This window comes from Heliangelus exortis, chromosome 24 (genome assembly GCF_036169615.1).
Source record: "Heliangelus exortis chromosome 24, bHelExo1.hap1, whole genome shotgun sequence".
Taxonomy (NCBI): domain Eukaryota; kingdom Metazoa; phylum Chordata; class Aves; order Apodiformes; family Trochilidae; genus Heliangelus; species Heliangelus exortis.
The window spans coordinates 4,729,487-4,753,983 of NC_092445.1; the positions used below are offsets into that span (position 1 = coordinate 4,729,487).

Consider the following 24,497-nt stretch of genomic DNA (forward strand, 5'->3'; position numbering starts at 1 on the left):
TATATATATATATATGAAAAAGCGAGCTTGTTATCTCACCCTATTTTATTTCATTCAGTGAAAACAGGTTTTAATGGATAAAATAATAGTAATAATTATAAAGTGGCCCTGAGGTGGTGAGGATTACGACTCGCTCAACACTGGAGTTTTAATCAGAGATTGGTGTTGGGATTACGGCTACGAGAAGGCTGGGCTTGTTTTAAGAAGAAATGCTAACGTTCAGGGGACAAGATTTACCGATTTATTTCTCTGGGATGATTTTGATACTCTGGAGCTGAGCCAACAGCCCTCCTACGACTGCCCATTCTTTAGTGGCACATCCCCACGGACGCGAGGCTGTCCCCCTGCCTGGCACTCAGGTGTGACATTCCCTGGAGCAGTGGTGCCACCGGGACCCGGAGCAGCACATAGAGACCCCTGGGCAGCACCTTTCTCTCCGTTACTGGGACTCCTTTGCAAAATCATTAAAAACATGAAGCAAGAAGCAACCACCGACACGTACAAAAAAAGAAAAAATAAAAAGGGGGTGGGGAGGGAAGGAAGAAGGACCCCGGCGCAGCATTTCCCTGACAAGAACCTGATCTGACAGAGCTCGGCGTAATTGGCAGGCTCTGCTCAGGAAAGGCCCACGGACAAACTTGTTTCAGGAGGGAATGATGCCCCGTTCCCTGCCCTGGGGAGGAGATGGGGACGGCGGCTCCGGCCCGGCGGCCTCGGGGAGCATCAGCCTTCACCTGGGTAATGAGACAAAACCCAGGGAAAACACATGAAAAGGAAGGGAAAGAGAAACTCTTAGGAAATCAGATCAAAGTCCTGCCTTCAAAAATGTCCTGCAGCTACAAGGAGCCCAGAGAGCCCTAATTGCAGCAGCCAAGCACTGAGCTGGGCGCAGCAAGGGCTCGGGGGCACCCTGAGGTCCCAGCACCCGGCTGGCAGGGGCAGGAACACCTGGGCGATGCTGGGTTTGCTTTTCTTTATTTTGGGGTACTCCTGCCCCAGTTCCCACCGGCCACGTGCAGAGGAGAAATGGTTACAAAGCAGGAGGGAAAAGGGGCTCTCCAGAGACGCTGGGGAAGAGATTCTCTCTTTTGGAAATCTGCAAAGAAACTCCAAAGCCAAAGCTCTCCCAGGCTTCCCCGTGCATTTTCCAGAGGTTGAACCAAGCGAGGGAGCAGAGGGAGCCAGAGGGAGCCTGGCCCCAGAGTGGGGACGTGGGGGACAGGGACCCCCGGGGGGCTCTGCCCGGCTGGTGCGGGTGACTGCGGTGTGCCAGGGAGGCTCCGGAGGGTGTGGAGAGCCGCTGGCCGGAGCTGCTATAGCAAACCCCCCCGTTTATTAACATGTTCAGTTCACAGGTTTATTCTGCAAGCAGACACTTCACGCCTGCCTTCTAACAGGGGCTGGCACGGTGATGGATGAGCCCACAGCTCTGCCCCGTCGCCGCCGGTTCTGCAGGTCTCCTCTCCAGCCATTCCTCCTCCCCGCAGCACCCTGATCCTCAGCACAGGGGGAGCTGGGGGTCTGGGGGCCCCAGCACCAGCCCAGCCCCTGCCAAGGGTGCCAGGGTACACACAGTCCCTGCTGCGGTGGAGGGAAGCAGCTGGCTGGGCCTTTAAAGGCTTTTTTAATTTTTTATCTTTTTTTTTTTTTTTTTTTTTTTTTTTTTGCCTCTCTTGTTAAAAGATGTCTGGGAGGGGAGCTGCCAATCTGAAAAATGATCCTTTCTTTTTTCCATTTTCTTCGTTCTCTCCTTCTAGCTTGTGCTCATCTGTTCAGGTGAACCGCAGGCACATTCATTAAATCTCTGTCTTTGACACCTCAGCTGCTTTGGAGCCCTGGGCTGCTCTTTCTCTTTCCATATTTTTTTTTTTCCTTCGTTCCCCATCTCCAGGCCCGCCTGATCAGCACACTTAAGCAGCCCGAGCGAGCTGCAGAATAGTTAACTAAGCACAACTTCCCCGGGAGTTGCTGAGTGGGCACCGGGCACAGCCGAGAGCACCGGGACACTGCCAGGTGCCACCGGGATGGCAGGAGGGCACCGGAGGCAGAGCGGGGAGATAACCCCCCTGGGTTCGGCTTCGGAGGGTCTGGCTCATGGCCCTGGAAAGCGTCGAGCTTTCCCTTACCCAAACCCCAGCTCTCCCCGGGTCCTTGCACCCAGGACACGGAGGGTCCGACACGGAGCGGGTGTCCCTGCGGGATGGGGCCCAGCTCGGTGCCCGGTGGCCGGGCGGCTGTGGGAGGGGCTGAGCCCCGCAAAGCTGTGAATTCCTGCAGAGTTTTGTTAGCGGGATCGGCGCGCAGCCTGGTGCCCTGCTCCGAATTAATTATCCGCTGACACGATTTCGCTTCTTTCCCTTTGTGTTATTTTAATTAACAGAGATCTCCTCCAAGCAAGCCAGCTGTCATGTAAATTGTAAAACTGTCAGCATGTACAGGAACTTAACAGGGATTTTCAGAAAGCCTTGCACAAAGAGATGTGCTACTTTCCCTTTTTGTTTTTTTTTCTTTCTTTTTTTAAAAAATTCAGCTGGCACATTTTTAAAGTTGGGAAAAAGTGTGAAGCCCAGGGTGGGGCTACAGAGAAAGCCCAGCTTTTATTTTAGATCCGTTTCCTGAGGTTGTGGTGAGGGGCAGAACCACTGCCTGGCTTCTTCTTATCCCCATGGTTTTCCTGCAGCCCTCTGGATGTGGGATGACACCATAGGAAGGGCTCAGCACTGAGTGATGCTAAAGGCCACATCAGTGGCTTTGCTACAGAGAATCTGTTCCTTGTCCCTTGTGGATTCAACCTCATCCTGAGGGTGATGTGACCGTGGGTGCCACTAGCCAGGCTGACACAGGCTCTGTGTCTGCACCCAGTTGTATCCAGGCTTGAGGTTTGTCACCACAAGCTGAAATCAGACAGTTCTTCCCAAGTCTGGGCTCTGTGAGAGAGCAACACTGCTTCAAATGGGCCCCATATGTCTCTGGTTAAATGCTGCCTCAGCAGCAAGAGCAGCAGATGCTGAATGTGTGGATGGAGGTGGGGTGGGAGTTCATGAGAGGATACTCCGTGGGCATCTCATCTCCCCTGACTGCCAGCAGAAGCCTGTGGTGACCCTGCAGTGATCAATTAATAGATGTTTAGGCGAAGTCAATGAAGGCCCCAGCCCCACAGGAGCCTCTGAGAGGACAGCAGAAAGCAGGGATGCTCAGGAGCAGGGGATGGCTGGGGTGGATGTGTGGGACGCAGGGGCATCCGGGGAAGTTTGGGTCTCTCAGCACTGCCTGCTCCCTGCAGAGAACACCTCAGGCAGCTCCACATTAGAATGTCTTCACTTTTCTCCCTGCCTGAATTTTGGTGCAGATGAAGAGCTTGGGAAGGGCCTGGCTTTCCTGCAGTGCAGTTTTATGTGCACATCTTGTCCCTGCGGGCTACAGACCTGGGTTAAGTTTGGATGAGGATTGAGCTGCTTGACTCTCTTTCCTCCTTTCCTCGTCTGAAATTATTTTCATTGTCCTTTAAGAACAAAGCAGAAAGATTCCAAGCCACATTTCAATGAAGAAGGAGGGATTTCCTTTCCCAGCCACAGCCAGGGATAAAAGCCTCAAGACAGCTGAGAAAGTTGCAGCATTAAAGCCCAAGTGCTGAGCTTCTCTGGTGAGCACAGATGAGCTTCCAGGGGTCCAGCCTGAGGCTGAGGGTTCTGCAGCAAGGGCAGATTCCCAGGGGCTGGGATGTGCCTATCACACATGGAGGTTCCCTCCTCAGCCCTGCTTGCCATGCCAGGCATGCTGCCTTGTCCACTGAAACAAATGACCTTGAGCAGAGCTGCAGGTCAATAAAATAATTTGCTAACTGATCCATCTTCTGTGGCAAACAGATGAATCAACTTTGGCTCCCTGGGCTGTTTTATGTACGGATGGGAGAGCTGTGAAGTTAAAATAACATGTGTGTACACATCCATCTCCATGCAGAAAAAGGATGACTGCAAGTGAATAAATTTGTGTATTTCAAGATGGAATAAAAGCATAATTTGTGTATTTCAAGATGGAATAAAAGCATCTCTGCACCTTTGGACCCTTGGCTTTCTGAGGTGGCTGCTCCTCTCCAGGACATCATGGCCCTGGGTGGTGAATTACATCCCCCATGTCCTGCTCTCAGCCTGTCTCTCCCAGCGGGTCCCCTGGGCTGTCCTCTGATGGTCCTTCCAGGGTCCCCAGCCCCCAGGTGACCCCTGGACACTCCACTGCCTCCATCTCAAGGAACAGCCCCACGGTTTCAGTCCCCTGGGTTGAAGTTTCACCCCGGGAAGGTGTCCCACAGCCGGGAGCTGAAGCACCTTGGGAGGCAGGCTCTGCTTTTACCCCTCTGCCGTGCAGCAAAGCACTGAAAGCAATTAAGTAAAGGCCGTTTCCAGCATGGGGACACACGGACGTTCCCACCATGACAATTGGCAGGGGGTGGGAAGGTGGTGGAGCCAGCGGAGGGAACGCAAACCACGTGTGCACTCGGACTGTGTCTGTCTCAGAGAGCAGCAAACTGGGGCACTGGGAGGTATGGGAGCAGAAAGGCCCCGAGGCAGCCTGTGCTCAGTGAGCCCCTAATCACAGCGAGGTGATTAATGCCCTTCTGCTCCCATGAGCTGCTGCTCCCTTCCTGTGCTGCCTCTGCAGGTCCTGGCTGGTGGGCACCAGGTACTGGGCTTTGGGGGGCTGGACCTCGGCTTCCCCGGTGCCAAAAGCAGGGATGGAGTTGGCAGCGTGGGGAAAGGGCAGGGCTCTAACCCAGGGACTCATCCTTGGCTGTGAAACAGTCAATGAATTCATGTCCCTCCCCAGTAAAGGGGGTTGGGTCACCCCCTTCCCAGGGGATGCCAGGGCCAGCGGGGTTTGAGGCTGAGACCCAGCTCAGGGCTCATCAGCTTCATCTGCCCCATAGCAAGCTGTTTGCAGGTGAAGCTGATGAGCTCTGGGGTTCCCTGCCATGGGAAGCACCCCGTGTCCCAGCAGGTCGGTGCTGTGCTCCTCTTCCTCACCCAGCAGCAGGACCAGGGCAGGGCACGGAGCTGCGGGACAGAGCTCAGGGGGATGGCTGCAGGGCACAGCCTGCCAGGCAGTGCAGCAAGCCAGGTAATGAATACTTCCCATGCATGAGGGGAAATGGAAAACAGGTGGGAGGAGGAGGAGGGGAAGGGAGCAGGCAGCTCCGTTTTGGGGTGTTACTCACTTGGAGCCTTGGCACCTCTGGCACAGGGTGAACAGCCAGGTCCCACCCTCAGACTGTGCCCCTCACTGCTGCCCAGGCACCCCCCGAGCTGTGCTGGGTCTGTTCTGCTGGCTGGAGCCACTCTCCCCCCTCCTCTGCCCCTGGGACAGGCTGGGGCTGCCCCATTGCACCCCATCAGCTCCTCCAAACCCCCTCCAGAGCTGCCTAGCTGCAGAACATTATGCAAGAGCTCCTCAGGGCTAAGAAAAGCACCTTAAATACAGTTTCTTAACAAACAAAATGTTTATTCTCTAAATAAGAATTAAAAGAAAAAAAAGAAAAAAAATATCCAGCCTGGGGGCATTTCATGAAATGGCTGCAAGCCTATTTGAGCGTGTGTCCATTACCAGCCCCAGCTCCAGCCCCAGTGCTTTATTCCAGGAGAGTGACTGACAGACCTGATCGATGCTGGGTTTGGTCTTAAATAAACCCATTTTGCAAGGGCCAGGAGAGGTGTTGGCATCGGGCTGACAGGCAGAGAGGGGGCAAACTTTGCCCCAGGGGCAGTGCTTTGTGATGAATTTTACCCTCTCCCAGCAGGGATGTGGCAGTTGGGAATGTTGGGACATGGGTTATGGTGGATTTTTCTCTTTAGCTTGTGTTTTCTGTAGACAGCAAAATAGCTGAGCTAGAGCTCAAATACTCCAGTAGTTTTGTCCTGGTGGAAGCTCTCAGCCAGCCCGCTGATCAGGCAGGGAAAGGTGTTTTATTGTTGACAGTTGCTGTCAAGAGAAAAGCCCTTTGATAATTTGCTGAGCTCTTGCAATTCACTGCAAGAGCCACCGAGCTGTAAGAAACCCTGAGATTCTTAGAAATGCAAAATGGGAAACTTCTCCCTGGCTCTTGCACCAGCACCACGCAGTTCTTAATAAAAATGCCACTTGAGAGAGGAGTGACCTCAGGCTGCTGCAGGTTTGCAAAATACCACTCTGGTCATTTTTTTAATTCCCATTTTGTCCAGCCCATCAGTGCAGTGCATCTCCAATGCCCATTTCTTGCTTTTTTTTTCTGCGGGCATCAATGTCTGAGCAGCAGCAGGTAAGGTTTGCTGCTGCAACAGCCCTGGCAACCTCCTCTGCACGATGTGTGACCATGTCTGACCCAAATGCTGCTCTGCACCCATGTTCTGGGGGCTGGTTTGAGAGGAATCCTTTATCTCTGCATCTCTGACCTCTGCCTGCCAGGCAGACTCCAGCCCGGGCAGAACCGAAGGTGCTCTGGCTCGAAGGTCACAAGTTACTGAGCAGAACTGGGAAAGAAATTCCAGGAGAGCAGATTGGGATTGTTTTAATTAAAGGAGAGAGGCAGGGGAAGGGGAGGGGGGGAGGCAAAGAAACACTTGAGCAATCAAACAGCTTTTTTCCCTCACCGAGATGAACGGTTTGAGGTAGAATTAAGGAGGGTGAAGTTGTCTTTTTAAAGGAATGTAAAAATGCGGACGCTGAATGATTGACAAATAAAGGGCACTCTCCTTTAATTTAAATATGCTCCCAGTTTGTGCAGAATATGTTAATTTATACATTGCCTAAATAGCCAGTAGCTATTGTCTGTAAAACCACATCAGATCAGGGCAGCAGGGCAGTTAATGTACTGGCTGGATGTTATGGCTGGTCAGTGAAGCGATCCCAGCTTCCTTCCACTGCCTCCCAAGCCCTAAATGGAATAGCTGAGCTGTAAAAAACTGCCAGGGGCATAAACTGAAGTTCATTCTGTCAGCCTTCAATAGGATGAGGCTCTCCTTCCCACAAGGACCCCTGTGTACCCTCAGCCCCAGCCCGGCTCCTGCTCCCCAGGGACCCCTGGAGCTGTTCCCCTGCTGCTCCTCTGGAGCCCTGCAAGACCCCCTGCCCTCTGCAGGGCTGAGCTCAGGATCTCGGGGGATCCTGGGGGGATGCAGAGGTTATTCACAGCTCTGTGCAGCCTTCCTCTGTCCCCTGTGCTCCCCCCGTGCCTCTCTTTCCCTCTCTGCAGGCTCTCCCAGCCCCTCCAGCCCAGCTCTCTGGGGCTTTGGTCACATCTCCCTCTCTTGGCCCCTCTGTAAAGTTCTCTTCCCCTCCTGCCCCACTCTGGGGTCCTTGGCTTCCAGAGGAGCCTTAGTGGTCCATCTGTGTTTTAAATACTGATATTTGACAACCTCTGCCCCACACAAGACCCAGGTGTGATCCATCTCTGAACCTGCCTGTTCCTCTGCCTTCATCTGTAGCCATGACTTGGTCTGGTCACAAGAGCAATTTTTAACGAACAGAGGCTTCTAATTAACAAGATTCTCGAGTTAATTAAGACAGTCTTTCTCATCTGATTTAGAGCTCTCCAGGAACACCCACCAGGGCAATGCTGCTTTTGCTCAGGAGCTGCTGTGTCTCAGGACAAGGGGCTGGGATGTCACTGCAGAGGCTGACAAGCCCTAGAACATAAATTTGTTGAAAGAACCAGGACTAAATCTCAGACTCCAGAGGCTCCAGGACTGTGTTCCAGCCTTCCTGCTCCCATCCAGTCCTTGTATAATCCCACCAGGCCCAGTAGGTGACTCCAAGGGGGACGCTGGTCCCTTGCCTCCCATGTCAGCCCAGGGCACCGCTGCAGATCCCTCTCACTTCAGGAAGCTCCATCTTCTGCATTCCTGATGTTTTTCCATAGATCAGTCTGGATTAAGTTTAGAGTGATATGATAAGTAGTAATAATACTGCTGCCTTGCCCCTGATTATTTTCAATATAATTACATACCCTCCAGAAACCTTTTAAATAGCACACTCTCAGCAGCACTCTGGTCCAAGGGATTCATTTGTCGCAGGAAAAAAAATATTCTTGGGGCTGAATCCCTCATTAGAATTTACTGGAGAGACCCTTGGAGTCAGCAGGGGACGTGTGTCCTGCTGCAGGACGTGGGGCACCTGGCCAGCAAGGGGAGATTTTTGCAAGCACCTCAGAATTGGGTTTATGGGCAGCAGAGAACATTTGGCAAGGGAAAAAAACAAAACAAACAAACAAAAAAAACCCGACCTGGAAGTCTGCTGGAAAGTATCAGGGAAAGACTCTGAGCTTCACTGGTTTTTATCAGTTTGTGTGTCCTTTTCTTCTGTTTTAACCCCACAGCAGTGCTGCAGCTCTGAGGTGTGAAAGAAAAAGGGAGATTGGATCCCTTGGCTGCTCAAGGCTCTGAGCCCAGGACCTGCCTGGTGCTGAGCTGCCATTTCATCTCCTGGTGCTCTCTGAACCAGCTCAGGCTGCTGAGCAATCCATCCTCTTGGAAAAGATGAAAAAATCTCTAGAAGTGGACGTTTTCCCAGGATCTTTGGTTTTATTTACTTGCTGGTTGAGAGCCCACCTGGACTTGGAACCTGCAGAGACTCTTCTGTGCCTAACAGGGTGTCCTGAGGGCTCCCCCAGAGCTGGGGGGTTATTCCTGGGGAGGAAAATATCCGTGCAAATCACCCAGGAGCAGGTAGAGCAGCAGCACCCGGGCTGGATCCCCAAAATCTGTTTGGGAAGGGGAGGACTCCAGCTGGGAAGAGAAAGCCCAGCCCAGACCTTTCTGTGCATCCCCCCCAGCCCTCATCCAGACTGTCCTTTCCCTGTGCCAGGGTTTGAAAACCAAGGATGATTTTCTGAGGAAGTTAACTCACTGAAATAGTTAATGAGAAATTACTCCATCCCCCACCTCACTCCCCTCAGCTTACCACCCCTCTGAAAAAAAAAAAAAAAAATCAGAATAATAATTAAAAGATGCCTAGAAACGCTCTTGGAAGAGCATAAATTCTGAAGATGAAAGTAAATGATTAAAATAATTAAATACTTCAAGTTGACAAGCAGAAGCAGAATCTTGCCAACGGACATTTGTCGGTAATTAGTTAATTAATCCTAACACAAATTATAAGCCATAACAAACCAGTCAGGCTGAACGCAGCCGGCTGTTCAGAATGAAACTTAAAAAAAGAGTGAGTGAGAGAAAGGAGAAAGAAAAAAGTTTTTAGATTCTTGTGGGTCTGAGGGAAGATGCTGTGCAGAAGGCAGGGTCCCCACGAGGCTGCTTCTGGGGTGTCCCCAGCAGAAGGTGGCATTAATCCCATGGCTCCTGGAAGCCACGTGTGGGCTGGCATCTCAGAAAGGCTCCAGCCTGGGGTGTTGGGAGGTGCAGACCCTGATTCAGAAAGTGTTTCCAGGACAGACTGAAAAGCAGGGTGGGTGGGTGGGTGGGAGCTGGGGACACTGGGGGGTGAGTGACACCAGGACACTCTGCTGGCAGCAGGGACCTTGTTGCACACCACGTTGCTGGGAAGATGGAGCCACTGCTTCACCTTGTGCAGTGGGGAGAGGTTAATGAGCTGCAGGCTGGTTTCCCACCTCCACTCACCTCGGCTCAAGTCCAATTTTCAGCCCTAGATTAAGTGAGGCCAGCGGTCCCCGGGCCAGCCACGGGGACTGACAGCTCAGATGTGCTCTGTACCTCTGCATTAACACATTGAGAGGACCCAGGGCTGCAGGGGAGGCTCAGGCTCTGCCCTTCCCCAGCACAAAAAAGGCTCCTGAGCAGAGAGGAGCTGGTGTTCCTGCAGGGAAGACCTGCACATCCCCAGCACAGGGCCACTGCTGTGTGACAAACCGGGCCAAGTGACAGCTGGCAGGGAGGCTGAGGTGGGACACACAATGTGCAAACGGGAGTTCACCAGTAAGGAAAGGAAGCCAGGCAATATTTTGAAGGAATAAACAGATGCCAGGGAAGTGTGACTTTCCCTCAGATTCCAGCTTGTCAGAGGAGCTGCCAGGGACTGCAGTGCCATGGCTGGGGCTGTGTCTTGTGAGTGGACATGGGAGCACACCCAGAACTGGGGTGTTCTGCACGCAGAGGAGGGATGGCTCACCAGGCAATAAGAACTTAAAACTGAAGAGGCATAAGGCTCATCTGTTTTTTTTTTTTTTTGGCCAAGATTCTTTGAGACATGTGCGAAGTGGGCTCCTGCTTGCCATAAAATCCATCCAGAGCTCTGCTGAAGAGAAAGTTTTATTCCTCGTGTGTGTGAGCATGCGTCCGTGTGCGTTCTGAGGGTTCTGCATTATGTGAGCTCTGACCTTCAGAGAGGAACAGAAGGAATATTTCCCCCCCTGGGGCTAGAGTTGTCAGTGAAATGTCTGTCTTTCTTAATAATTTCAATCCGGGTGACAGGGGACAGGGCATTTTGCTCTGAACGAACGTACTGTAAAAACTGTCAGATAGAATTTGTCTCAAGAAGCAACATTTCTATCTATTCAGGGTCATAATTACAGGCATCTTTTGACCTGTGGAGCAGCACATTTTTCTCAAAATGAAAAAAAGGAGTCTTAAAATAGGTGGCTTGCTCTACTGCAGAGCTTTGGATTAAACCTAGGAGGATTCTAGCAAGCAATGATGATCTCCAGCAGAATGCTTTCTTCATTTGTTGGTTGTTTGGTTTTGTTTTTTTTTTTTAATCCAGAACAAACTGTGAGCAGAAGTGATGTAGCAGAAAAGCAGGGATATAAATTGCCATTGACTGGGCTGGAGTAATGGGCTATTTCGTCCTATATCCTGTCTCCTAATTCCTGCCTCTGCATTTCCTCCCCACTGACACTGCCCAGCGTCTTTTTAATGAACTGAATAAGTAACTAAATGGGTAATTAACCAAATGAGCATGACGATAATTTGATTGTGCTTTCCCCACTTTTAAAGCACAGGAAATAGTAAGAAAAGTAATAATCCAGTGACCAGCAGGAATTCAAACAGGACAGAGCTAGAGGAGCTGAGGGGGGTGGAGTTACGAGTTGATGTTGCTGACTGTAAATCTCCTGTGGTTCTGCAGAAATCTGTTTGTTTTGTTAAACATTTTGATTTCTTGATTTGTGCCTCCTCAGCGGGAAAAAAAACCAACAACAAACATAAACAAAACCAACCTATCCAGTGAGCTGAAGCAGCTTTTTTTCTTATAGTTTAATTTTACAATTAGCAATGGTTATGAAACGGATTATCCCTCTGGACCCTGAGAGCTGCACAGTTATGGGTCAGATCTGGTGCTGGGATCTCCAGCCTGGGTTTGCATCACTGAGCTCTTGCAATATTTGCCTGCAGGGCTGCTGCTTCCCCACAAGGGTCTGAGCAGCAAATCAAACTGGGAGAGGGAACCAAAAGTTAAGGCAGTGGGAAGCAGCTGTGCTGCTGGGGAGGCTCCAGAAATGGGAAAAGTGGGAAATAATGCTCCCTGTCCTTGGCCATCCCACCTGCTTGAGGTGAATACCCTCTTGCCCCCCACAAGGAGCCCAGGATGCCCAGTGCAGAGCTGCTCAGAAGGAGCATCCCACCCAGGAGCAGGGCCCCAGGTGGTCTCTGAAACGTTCTCACCTGCAAGATCAATCCTGCAGAGACACACAGGTGCTAATCAGCTCCTTTGGCAGGGCAGGCACTGGGTTTCACCCCATTTTCACCTCCACACTCCAATGGATGCCCCCTTCTTGCCAGCCCAGGGAGAGGGTAACCCCTGCAAGGGGCTGGGGGGGGGGGGGGGGGGGCAGCAGAGCAGCCCCCAGGCTCAGTGCTGCCAGGCAGTGCCATTCCCTGAAAAGGGCTCTTAGGATGGAGCTTTGCTGGTGCTGGATGAGGACACACACAGAGCTCAGCCTGCAGAAGAGCTGAGTAAAAAAAAACAGCTCGTGATAGAAAGATTCTGCAACTTTTGCTATCTGGAGCTCCAGCAAGAGCTGCTCTCCAGTGATCCAGAGGTGTCTAGAGGTGGGGAGGACAGAGCCAGAACCAGCCTGGCACCAGGGGCTGCCCACCAGCCTGGGCACGGGAGGGACAATGCAAGGTTTGTCCCTCCCCTGAATCTCTTTACATAAACCATGCTCGGGCCCATGGAAAGTCGGCTCGAGGAGCTCTGTGGAGCCCAGACAGGGAGATTAAGAGCAAAGCTCCATGTAAGCCTCCCCGAGTTCATCCTGGGGTTGTGTGATCCCAATGGCAGGCTGCAGCAGCCAGAGAGGAGCTCAGTGAATCAAGATGTTTCTATTCCTCCCCACTACATCACTTCTCCCCTCTCTGCCTTCATTTCCTGCACCTGAAATAGCAGAGGAACACTCAGAGCCTTTTCTTCTCTGGAAAGCACTCAGCTCCTAGCAGGAAACCACATCTGGGGGTCACAGCATCATCTTTACTAATTCCATATTGAGACAGATGATAGCAGAGGGCAAAAGATGCTGCAAACATCAGCTGAACAATCCCTGGAGTGAAAAATCCCTCCCGTGCCTCACACCAAAGCCTGGGCTGGGGCTGCCACGGGAGCACAAGGCTGGAAAGGGAAGGGAAACCTGGATCACCAGACTGGAGACAGGGGCAGAACTCGAGTTTTCCTCCTCCTCTGCCACATCTAAGACACAGGAGACTCCTCCAAAAAAATGTCCTGCTGTTCTGAAAGGTGGAAGAGGAGACAGTGCCAGCAGCACCTTCACCCTGGGAAGAGCAGTGGGTGTGTACTGGGTGCCCATGTGCTTCCCAAGCAAGGAAATTCAATCTGTCAAGAAAATTCAATAATAAGCTTAACACTTAATTGCACCCTAGGGCCCAATAAAAATCAACAAGAGGGTAGCTGTTGATTTTTCGTTAACCTTCACTTAAAAAGGTCTCAAAAAATAACTTTGTTAGACTGGCTGGATGCGTGGACATGTGCTCTGCACAGGGAGATCTATAGGGAAAAATGTGCTTAAAACTTCGTGTTGGATCCCCTGGCAGAGCTTGGCCATCGTTAGGTAAAAGGAAACATCCTGGTTTGATTTATGTGAGCAGCACTCAATTTAACAAGTGTAGCTACAGGCAATTGGAGAACAGTCAAAATGGTGAATTTGCTGCTCACACTCATTTACACTGTTTCCTGAAGACAGTTTGCTGTTGCTTTTTGGCACGTTTACTGCTTTTTTACACCACGCAAAGGTTGTGCCCGCTTCTCACGGGGAGGGTGCAGTTGGGCACTTCCCAAGCCCGGTCCCACCCCGAGTTTGGGTTCCTGGGACTGCTCCTTTTGGACAACTGCCCCGGGGCTGCAACGCTCCGGGGGGCCCTTTCGGTACCGATGGGGCTCAGGCAGGGGCCATAAAACCACCCAAAACCCCAGCGGCAGGCAGAGGGCACCCAGGCAGAGAGGATCGGTGTTTCTTCTCGTGTTATTAATTATCTCCATCACAGCCACGCCCGGAGCCACCTCACACAGAACATTTTTAGAAATTCCAGCAGGTTCTGGTGTCACTGCCCCCTCCCCCGCCCCTTCGAGGTTCCGCCCGGGTGGGGATCGCGCTCCCGAACCGCTCCCGCCGCCTCTCCGGGCTGACGAGCGGCACGGAAGTCCCGGTTCACAGCGGTTCTGTCTGAGACCCGGGACCCCCGTGTGACCCCGGGACTGCCTGAAGCCTCCATCACCCCGGGGGGCCGCGCAGCCCCAACCCCAACCCCACCCAGTGCGGGGCAGGGCAGGGAGAGCACTTGGGGGGCTGTGGGCGCCAGGGGCTCCTCAGGGGCAGCGCTGAGGGCGGACATGGAGCAGGGGGAGGGGGATGGGGAAGGTTCCCCCGGAGCCTCCATGGCCGCCTTCCCGCCCCTTCCTCCTCCTCCTCCTCCTCCTCCTCCTCCTCCTCCTCCTCCTCCTCCTCCTCCTCGTCACGTGACCCCCGGCGGGCGGCTCTCGCGAGCGGTGTCGTCATCGCCGCGCGCCAGCGGGGGCGGGAGGCGGCGTCGCTTCGCTGTGTCACGGCGCGGGGTGAGGGGCCATGGAGTACCTGATCGGCATCCAGGGACACGACTACGTCCTGGTGGCGGCCGACACCGTGGCGGCCTCCAGCATCGTCCAGATGAAGCACGGTGAGAGGCGAGGCCTGCGCGACGCTCCCTTAGCGCTGCCCTTCCCCCGAGAGGCCCGGGCCTGAGGTGGGGGGGGGGGGGGGGGGTCCGCTCTGATGAGCTCCCCCCTGGCTGAGGAAAAGCTGTACCTGGCTGAGGGAAAGGCTGTACCTGGCTGAGAGAAAGCTGTACCTGGCTGAGGGAAAGGCTGTACCTGGCTGAGGAAAGCTGTACCTGGCTGAGAGAAAGCTGTACCTGGCTGAGGGAAAGGCTGTACCTGGCTGAGAGAAAGCTGTACCTGGCTGAGGGAAAGGCTGTACCTGGCTGAGGAAAGCTGTACCTGGCTGAGAGAAAGCTGTACCTGGCTGAGGGAAAGGCTGTACCTGGCTGAGAGAAAGCTGTACCTGGCTGAGGGAAAGGCTGTACCTGGCTGAGGGAAAGGCTGTACCCGGCTGAGGGAAAGGCTGTACCCGGCTGAGAAAAAGGCTGTACCTGGCTGAGGGAAAGCTGTACCTGGCTGAGGGAAAGCTGTACCTGGCTGAGGGAAAGCTGTACCTGGCTGAGGGAAAGGCTGTACCTGGCTGAGGGAAAGCTGTACCTGGCTGAGGGAAAGGCTGTACCTGGCTGAGGGAAAGCTGTACCTGGGCAGGTGTGGGTGAAGGCAGAGGCTGCTGGGTGGTTCCCTTGGGGCCCCGTGGGCTGTCAGGGTGTGTGGACCCCTTTGCAGCTTGGGGGGAGCCGGGGTCTCAGCGGGCTGGTTGCTCAGGATCAAGGTTTGAAGCCTGCATCGTGTTGGGCTGATTGCTGCAGGTGAGGGGTGAGGTGTTCACCCAACCCCTGCTCCATACTGTGAGGGGACACGTTCAGAAACTGCCCAGGGAGAACCGTGGGTGAGGTGGAGTGCTGGGTTGTGGCTAATTCACTGATAAAATGTAATTCCTGAGGAAAAATGGGAATACTGGAAGGAAAAACAACAGTGAAATTCATAGCACAAGGCATCTGAGCCAAACCCTGAGATGTTTTTAATTCCTTTATGTCATAAAACAACAGGGGGCAAAAAAGTCTTTGAAATTCTCTAAAATGACTTTTTATGCTGCTGTTGCAGTAGCCTGGAATGAAGCTTGTTCATGAGGTGTAGGCTAGAAACTTGTTTACCTGGTGTAGTGATCATTCTAAATACCTTGGTTGAGGAGTGCTTATTAGAAAAAAGTTGTGGATTGCAGTTCTGATAAACATCCCCCAAAATCATGAGAGGTGTAACAGTGCTTTTGTCCAAAATATTTCACTTCCTATCTGGAAAAGGCAGTTGGGGTGGCTGTGGTGGCACATACAAATACAAATATCATAACTTTAAAATATGTTTTGTAAGTTAATGCTTGTTTCACATTGCCCTATTGAAACAAATTCAGGGAAGTAAACTTAACTTGAGATTTATTTGTGTTTGGGAGAAGAAGAAAAAAAGCAAACAAATTTCAGGTGTTCGTTTACAATATTGGTAATGGCTGACACCTGGTTTAGTTTGTAAATTGATTGCAAGGGCTGCTCAGTTTCTGGTGCCTTTCCCAAACTCTGGGCTCCTGTAATCACTCCTGAAATGGGGGATTGTGTCACCTCCTCTTGCAGCAGGGATTGTTCAGCAGTGTTTAGCAAACTCCTGAAGTGCAGAGGTGGGGGCTCAGTGTTGTTCCTCAGAGCTGCTGCTCTGCCTCTGCCCCAGCAGCTGCCTGGGATTTTCTGTCTCAGATGTCTGAGAGCCTTTGCTGTGATGAGCTGAGACACATTTGAGGCTGTGTCAGAGAGCAGAGGTGGCTTCAGTGTTGTCCTTGTGGCAGCTTGGATTCACTCAAACAAAAACATGATTTTTTAAGCTGCAATTATGGATAAGAGTGTAGCCCAGTGTTCCTCCCTGTCTGTGGATCACTGGGGCTGTTCTTTCACTTATAATCAATGCCTAAATGTTGATTTTTTAAAATTTATTATTTTTTTTTAAAAATTTCTTTTCACAAAGATGATGACAAGGAAAACCTGTTCCTGAAAAAGTCTGACACCTAAATTGCTAATTTTGGAAACAGCCCAGGGTATCAGGGTCATTTGATGTGGAATTTGGCTTTGGGTTGCTTTTGTCTGATGTGCTGATGTTTCAGCTCTATAATGATGGGTTTCCCTCTGTATTTAGACAAAGCCAGAATGGTGATTGGACAAAAAATATCCCTGACCCAGGAAGCACCACGCAGAGTGTGAAACTTTGAACACAGCATTGTGTGGGAGGTGTTTTTGTTGGTTTCTGTGGGGTTTGAGGGGTTTGTGAGATCCCCTCCTGCAGGAAGCACCCTGTACATGGCAGCTTCCTTCCTCTGAGTGAGGCTGAAAGTCAGGAGGACTTTTATAGTTGTGCTTCAGGAAATACCTGAGTCTTCTGAAAGAAATAATGTGTTATTTATTCTTTCCCATGACTGTGGCTCCTAATCTTATTTTTCTTTGCCTAGACCATGACAAAATGTTTAAGATGAGTGAAAAGATCCTGCTCCTGTGTGTTGGGGAGGCTGGAGACACTGTGCAGTTTGCTGAATACATCCAGAAAAATATTCAGCTCTACAAAATGAGAAATGGTGAGTGGAGGAGAGCATTTACTGAGGCTTTTGGAAGCTGAGCTGATGAGGGGTTTGCAAGTGAACGTTGGTGGAAGGTTCTTAAAGAGTCTCCAGCTTTGAGGATTTCTGCATTTTTAGGGCCTCTCACAGGTGGTGGGGAAGGAGGAGGAAGAGGTGGAGGTTGGATTAACAGTTTAAATGAAGATATGCAGAGCCCAGCTAATCTCCCTGTGATAGAGATTGCACACTAATAGGTTTGTTAGTGAAATATCTCCCTTAGTGTCTGCTGCATGGCAACTCTTACCACTTTTCTTGATGAACTTGACTGGAAAACTCAGGCTCTGTGCCCAGCGTCTGAATTTTTGGGATTCTGAGGGCCCTTTTTATGTCTGTAGCCTTCAGAATACACTGAAATCAGAGAAATAGTGTGATGCTTTGTCTTTAAAGAATATCTTCCCTATTTCACAATAGGAATGGGGAGTCAGGAAGTGAGCCAGGAATATTACAGTGATACCAAATTCACACCTTTCTTGCCCAGGTTATGAGTTGTCTCCCACTGCAGCTGCAAACTTCACCCGGCGGAACCTCGCGGATTATCTTCGGAGTCGAGTGAGTAATGGCTGAAAGGTTTTGGCCAAGTCTTGGAGGGGAAAATGTCCATTTTCAAGTAATGGAGTCTGAAAAAGGTGGCAGCTTCTGCCTCTGTGGATGAATTCACTTTGCTGAAAGGATGTTTGATAAAATGCAGCTTGATTTGCTTGTTTAAAAATCTTATCACGTAACTTATCAATAACCGATAGAACTGTGGTGTTAAAATTCCAGCCTTGGGCCCAGTAAGCATTTTGTCAGGAAGACTGCAGACAGCCAAGTGAATTAAGCCTCTTTAACGTTGAGATAAGGTTGTCAGTTTTCATGCAAATGCACTGAATCCGTTTAATCTTACTGGAAAATGATTTAACAGAGCAGAGCTGTTTGATGTACTGAGCAAAACAAGTGTCTTCTGTAAACAGCACCACGAGGCTTTCAGCAAATACAGGATCTGGGGGGGGGAACTGTGTTTTCAAGTTGCTAAACTGCAATTACTCATTTTTCTCATGGTAGTTTTTTTTTCAAAGTATGTGAAGATGTCATGAAAGGGCAGATGGACTTTTAAAGGCCCAGGGTTAGGAAGCATTTGATCAGTGTTCTTGATGTGCTGCATGGAAGGAACCAGGAAGATACAGGATGTTGAGCACGAAGTTCTGTCAGGGATGAGTTCTGTGGCTGTTCTGATGGTCCAGCAAACAAAGGGCAGGGTTAATGTCAGAGCTGCACTGGTGTGAGGCCCAGACCCTTCTTCAGGAGCAGCCTGAAATGCTTTAGGAGTGCAAAAATGTCCTGCCCACTCAGGTTCAGCCATGTCTTACGTACAATTTACAGTGCCACTAACAGGAGGAATTGATCAGCCTTTTCAGTAAACTTGGCCAGCCAGATGTGGCACTGTCATCTGTGCCATGTCCCTTGAGGGGACATCATCCTCTCAGTGTCCCCCCCTCCTCCTGGAGCCCTTGCCTGTCTTCCAGCTCACCTGCTCCAGATGGGCAGCACAGTGGGGAGGACACTGGCAAAGGCAGATGTGTTTATTTACCGGAGATGGAATGCTGGGCTCTTGCAGATGGCAATCCCCTGGAGCAAGGGGTGCACTCTGACACTGCTGTCACACTACAGCAATCTCCAGCCTGCAGGGAGAAATCTTTTTTATGTTTTTTTTTTTTTAATTTTTAACTTTAAGCTTGGCAGTTGATGATTTATTTGTGGGATTTAGAACTTGGCGATACGAACCTTGCGGAGTTTTTGTTTTCTTGCAAATGTTTTTATGTTTTCATGATAATCTGTGGGATACCAGAAGGATTAGCACAAGCTCTCTGTGGCTGTTTGAGTTGCAGATAGGATTCCTGGAAGCTACTCATTTAATTATGTGAATGATAAAAATAAATAATGAAAATTACAAAGGTGAAACTTGTAACTGCCTTCTTTTAGGAGTGGAAAATTGTGTAAAGGTAAAAAGTTTGGTGGGGTAAAGTTGGTTTGTTGCTGTGTGCTGTTTCTCTGAGCCTGAAAGGAACATGAAGGGGAGTGGCTAACACTGACACAAGAGTTTTTTAGGCATTACACTATTGTCATGGCCCAAAACTGAGCTTGTTCTGCATTGTTAATCACCACCTGGGTTCCTCTGTTATTTAGTTTGATTTCATTTATGAACCTTGTGGCTGATGTAGTCCAAGTTCCTGTGTTGTTCTTCTTTTTTTTCATGACATTTCTCTTAAAATATGGGGTTTATGCTCCGGGCTAGGACCTGAAAAGAATCTTTCATTTCCATTTATATTTTGTAATAGAGGCAAACCAACAAACTGCTTTGGAGCCAGCTGGCTTTTTTTCTGGGTGAGTGGTGTTGCAGTTCCCCTTCCAGCACTGAACACACTACTGAGGTTACATGGTGGGCAACAGGAAAAACAGCCCCTTACCCCTTCAAAGCCCACGGACTTCCCTGATGAAGTCCAGTTTGTTGGGATGCTGTGTTTAATTACAGGTGACAGGGGCTGGCCCAGGTCCAGCTGTCACTCCTCTCCCCATGCCCACACCTGGCAGGATGCTTCCTCACTCCCACCTTTCCCCCCCCTTGCTGTGACTTTGGCTTCCGTCAGATGTCACCACCCAGCTGCTGAGCCTGGTGCTTTGGTGTGTTTATCACAACTCTTCTCTTCAGCTGTAAGTTCTGAAGAATTTCACACCTCTCTTAATTGCTGTAGTTATTTTAAATCAAACAATGTGAAGTGCAAAGCTCCTTGGGATGAGAAGTGCTGCCCCTGGTAGGAAGGTTAGGTTTGGGGGGGAAAAAAAATAAAAATTGAATCTCCCCTGGAGTGTCAGCCATCCACTGGTTTGGTGACCCTTGGATCACACCAGTCTTTCTAAAGACCTCAGGGCTGTTGGCATGGGTTTGGTTACACACAGGACTGCTTTTGGGGTGGACAAAAGGATCAGAATGCCCCAGGAGTCCCATCCCAGCACAGAGATGTCAGTCCCACAGAGGCAGCACCGAGAGGTCCTGTCTGCAAATTCCATTTGTAATCATGGAAGTGGTTAATAGATGATGTGCATTTCCTAATGTTTAAATCCTGCCTTCCCTGAGGGATAGGAAGGCACGGGGGGCACTTTATTTATATTTGAGTTTTAAGAAGTTGTCTCATAGATCATTTATGGGAGAACTTGTGACTGAAGAGCAGCTCACGGATTTGTTTGTGTAACACCATTTATTTATGGCTGAGCATCTCACATCTGCCAATGGTGGTAATGCAAAGTCACACAATAATTTGAGTGATCTTGTGTCATGGCTCTTAAATATCAACTTGTGTGATGTTTCAGAATAAATAAATGATGAAATACAGAGTAATTACATGAAAACAGCTGCATGGTAGTTTGGTTCCAAATATTCTTGAATGCTTTGAAGATTAAATCACAATTTACAGCGATGCTTAGTATATTACTGTAGCCTGCTTTATTCTTTATTGCTATCTGGTGAAAGTCAAAGTACAGTATCCTGTAATATTTTGATTACAAATTCACTGTGCTTATCATCAAAATGAACTTTTTTCCAATCATAGAGTTAATGTTTTGGCTTTAGGGGGAGATTGTGTTTGCTTGTTCTAATCTATTGTGAGTTGCATCATTGTATTTTTTCTCATATTGTTGGTTTGTTGATGTAGACTTTCCAGCATTTGAAGAGATATCCTGTTAGTATGATTAATTTAATAAGAAACACATAATAAATATTAAAATACTGGAAGTATATAAAAGCCATTAAAAATACAATTCCAAATTCTCAGCCTACATTTAAAAATAATTCAGTGCAGGTTTCTTGGTCATCTCAGAACATGTATGGGCACATTCAATTCACTGTGGCAGAACACAGTCCTAAAACACAGAAGAAAATTTATAAGGAAATGCACTTGAACTTGCACTGGAAGGGTATGGTTACCTGAATGCAGTTGCAGTGGTGTTTTTGGATGATATGCAGAGGTTTCTCAGGCATATTTGACAGCCCTTTGCTGCAGTCATAAACAAGAATCAGAAGACAGTGGTTAAAGCAGACCAATTCTCTAGTTGCACAAAATGTTCTCAGCCCAGCAAAAACCTGCTGCTGACATGATGCTGCAGTGCCTTAGTAGTCAGTTTTGAATAGAAATAAACCAGTTCTTAGATCTTCACTCACTTGGTCAAGGCAGCCTAAAATACAGATGAGACTTAATACCTGCAGTAAAATCTCCTGGCAGCTACTGAGGGTGTAGCACTGCCTGTAACTGTTTGAACTGTGGGAGCTTCCACATGTGCTGCAGCTCTCAGGGGTTGGTTGTGCTGTGTGGAGGGAAGTGGGCTAAGTTAATAAAGAAGTTCTTAGAAGCTGCAAAATGTTCACATTGTGCTCACGTGTTGACAGTAAAAATCCACAAGTTTTATGCTGAGACGAAAGAATCTGGTGTGAAAACCAGACAAGTTTTCTTAAGTTTGAATGTGCCATGAAGGCTTTAAAAAAAAAAAGGCAAGCCCAAACTACTAGTTTTGAACCAGAGGTGTGTGTTTTTATTTGCTCCTGCATTCCATGTTACCAAAAGATCTGATCCTTTTGAAACTGAGGTTTGTGATCTCCAGGACTGGTGTGGACTCAAGGAGTTGGGAGTGGCTGCTTTGCTGACCCCACCTTTCCCTTTGCAGACCCCTTACCATGTCAACCTTCTCCTGGCTGGCTATGATGACCACGAGGGCCCTGCCCTCTACTACATGGATTACCTTGCAGCTCTGGCTAAAGCTCCTTTTGCAGCACATGGATATGGTGCATTCCTCACTCTCAGCATCCTCGACCGCTACTACAAGCCAGGTCAGTGCAGTCCATGGGGAACAGAATTCTCCTCTTGCTGATTAATAAATTAAAGGCTTAGACCAAGAGATTGACTTCTGCTGAGCCAGGTGATCCGTTGCTCTTGCTGTGGTGCTGCAGGTTTGAACGTGGCTGGTATTGTAAATGGAGCTTTAAAGGTTGGGTTGCCTTCTGGCTTTGCTGAAACTGTAATGTGAAACTAGTCAATTCCTTAAAGTGTTTTCCTGTTGGAAGCAGACAAAGTGAAGGAAGTTTCAATTTATTCTAAAACATGATTAGACTTCCCTGGACCATCAGCTGCTAGTGGTCTGTTTTTAATGAATAGCATTTTGATAACTTTATCTTCTATTTGCTTGTCTGTTGGCTGTGACATGTACCTATTCCCAGAGTATCAGACTTCAGAGGCCAGTTCCAGATCCTATTGCTCAATATTTCCGTATTTTGGACTGGTTTTGTGTGTGACTTAAGAATGTACCAGTGAAAAGATATTCCTAGCAAGATAATCTTCAGTACTTTGAAGTGGTAGTGAAGATGGGTTGGTTTGGTTTACAGTTTTGTTCACGTGGTAGCTCTTGATCCTGATTCTTGTACGTGTCTGTACCTGTGTAAAGTTTTAATGTTAGAAACACAATCCAGTTCTTACACTGCCAAGGAATAAACACAGCCCCATCCCCACTTTACAGGTGAGCAAATTTACAAAGCTTGGGATAGAGTTAATCAGACATCTTCAGCTTCAGCTACAAGTCCTGTGCAAAGCTGAGTTTAATCTCATAGCAGAGGGGTTCGTTTACCAACTCTTTCATCCATCTCCTGCAAGCAGTGTATCTGTAACTGACAGTGGTATCCTGGTGGAAATCCTCCCTGAACAGTGCAGTGGTGTGGGTCTGGAACAAGCTCTAGAAACAAACTTTTGAGACCCACAGTTGTGTTCTGGTCACGTCCCTGGAAAAATCAGACTGCTCTGTTTTCCCCCTGCCTGGTGAAAGAGAAAAGCAGTGGGGTGCAGCAGTGCCCGTGGCTTCTCCTCCCTCTGCAGCCCTGGGTGCTGCCCTCGTGTCTGAGAACAGCAGGGGCATCACACACGTGCCTTGCCCATTATTAAAACCAATACCCAGCAGGGAAGGGAGCACTAAAACCAACCCCTGCCTACTGTCACTGGGGACAGATGGAGCTGATTTAAAACTGTAATAAACTGGAGGAGAGGGAGAGGAGGGCTGGAGTCCTCCAGAGCCCAGGCCCTGGCCATGGGAGGCAGAATTCCGTCATGCTTCCCATTCCCTGGAACAAATCGATTCTCAATGGCTTGTTGGAGCGTGAGCCCCTTGGTGCAGAGCATCCTCAGGACATCTGGAAAGTGTTTTCTGTGAGCTGAGGAGGAGAGTTCTTGGTGCTCAGCTGAAAAGTTGCTTAAATTTAATAAAAGTTTCTGTTGAGAGGGATGGCCTGTAATTAAATCAATCTGGGGGTGTTTTCTCTTTCAGGTATCACACGTGAGGAAGCTGTGGAGCTCCTAAAAAAATGTCTAGAGGAGGTGAGTTGCCAAACTTAGGCTCTTGTGATCTGGAGAAAGGAATGTTTGTTTGCATTCATTTACTGATATTTTCCTGTTCCTCTTGTCACATTTTTTTTTTTTTGCTGTCTTTGCCAGAGGGGTAGTAAATGCACATTGACCAGATGTGGAATAGCTGCTGAGGAAAAGGATTTGTGGGCACTTGCATTGTCTTAGTGTGGTTCATGCCCTCCAGAATGTAAACTTGAAGCTTAATTGCTTTTCTTTACTTCTGCTTCTTCCATGCTTAGCATAATATTGATACAGTCTTTGACTTTTTCCTTTTATGTTTCTTCTGGACATAATGCAAGTGTGCTTCTGGTGCTTGTATTACACTTAATTAGTAAATACTTCTAAGTGTATCTCTCTTCCAGCTTGTGAAGTGATACCTAACTGAGGTGAAGGTTTGACCTTAAAGTTCATGATCAATTTTAGCATAAATGTAACCTTTCAGCCTCCAAAGCTTTTACTGTAGGAAAATAATCTTTATCCTTGTCTGTAAGACGTTGAATTGAATGTAACTGGGAAGAAACATCTGAGGAAACCTCAGGAAGCAGTACTGAACAGAGTTTCTGTTTGAAGTATCTTTTTGATACACTTTGTGCCCTAAGTTGGAGCCCACTCCAATTTTCCTGCTTAAATGTCTTCCTTGTTTACAGACTTGTGCATTTTGTGTCTCTTGTCTAACACGGACAGTCTTGTAACAGAGAACAAGCTGCTAATTGATGCCTAAGCAGTGAAAAAACATGCTAGTTCTGAATATTTAAGGTCACTAGAGCCAGGATGGAAATTTTGATGTGCAACAGCATATCCCTTAAATTATGCCCTTCCTTTTATCTGAATTTTGAAAGAATCTCATCTTTTGTCTTTGTCTTTTGTTGAACAGCTTCAGAACCGTTTCATCCTCAATCTGAGTTCTTTCAGTGCCCGGTTCATTGACAAGGATGGAATCCATGAAGTGGACAATATACCCCTTGAAAAAGCTACATCCTAACCCATGAGAGATTTCTTCACCAGTCTTCTTTTTTTGTTTTGGGTTTTTTCTATTCATTTGAAGAACACAGGTCATGTACTGCACTGGGAGATCAAATAAAGATTGACATTTATGTAGCCAGCTTTATCTTTTTTATTCCACTGATCCATCCTGAGAGTATTTAAGTAAATCCTTTCCACAGTGAGGGTGAAACTTGATTTACTGTCACTGGATGCACATTCAGGCTGCTCATCTTTCTGCTGAGATTTTTTTACTTCCACCTCCTCATAAGTTTTCTTCTGTGTGGGAAACCCAGTACTATATTTTCTGGATGACAATGTGCTGTCATCCATTCTCTTAGTCAAAGCTTAACACCAGAAAAGTGTTT

General features: G+C 48.9%; 1 protein-coding gene across 2 annotated transcripts in view; it reads left to right on the forward strand.

Moving 5' to 3' along the window:
- Nucleotides 1–24,246, forward strand: part of PSMB2 (proteasome 20S subunit beta 2) — a 200,207-nt gene extending 175,961 nt beyond the window's left edge. Inside the window, exons 2-7 of one of the 2 annotated variants that reach the window (XM_071767633.1) lie at nucleotides 14,008–14,102; nucleotides 16,568–16,690; nucleotides 17,211–17,281; nucleotides 21,425–21,587; nucleotides 23,069–23,118; nucleotides 24,023–24,246. In XM_071767633.1, coding sequence (XP_071623734.1) covers nucleotides 14,012–14,102; nucleotides 16,568–16,690; nucleotides 17,211–17,281; nucleotides 21,425–21,587; nucleotides 23,069–23,118; nucleotides 24,023–24,130 — 606 coding nt within the window. In that variant the 5' untranslated portion in view covers nucleotides 14,008–14,011 and the 3' untranslated portion in view covers nucleotides 24,131–24,246. Of the gene's footprint in view, nucleotides 1–13,957; nucleotides 14,103–16,567; nucleotides 16,691–17,210; nucleotides 17,282–21,424; nucleotides 21,588–23,068; nucleotides 23,119–24,022 lie in introns of those variants that run through there. The other variant, XM_071767632.1, reaches the window with a different exon arrangement.
- The last annotated feature ends 251 nt before the right edge of the window (nucleotides 24,247–24,497 follow it).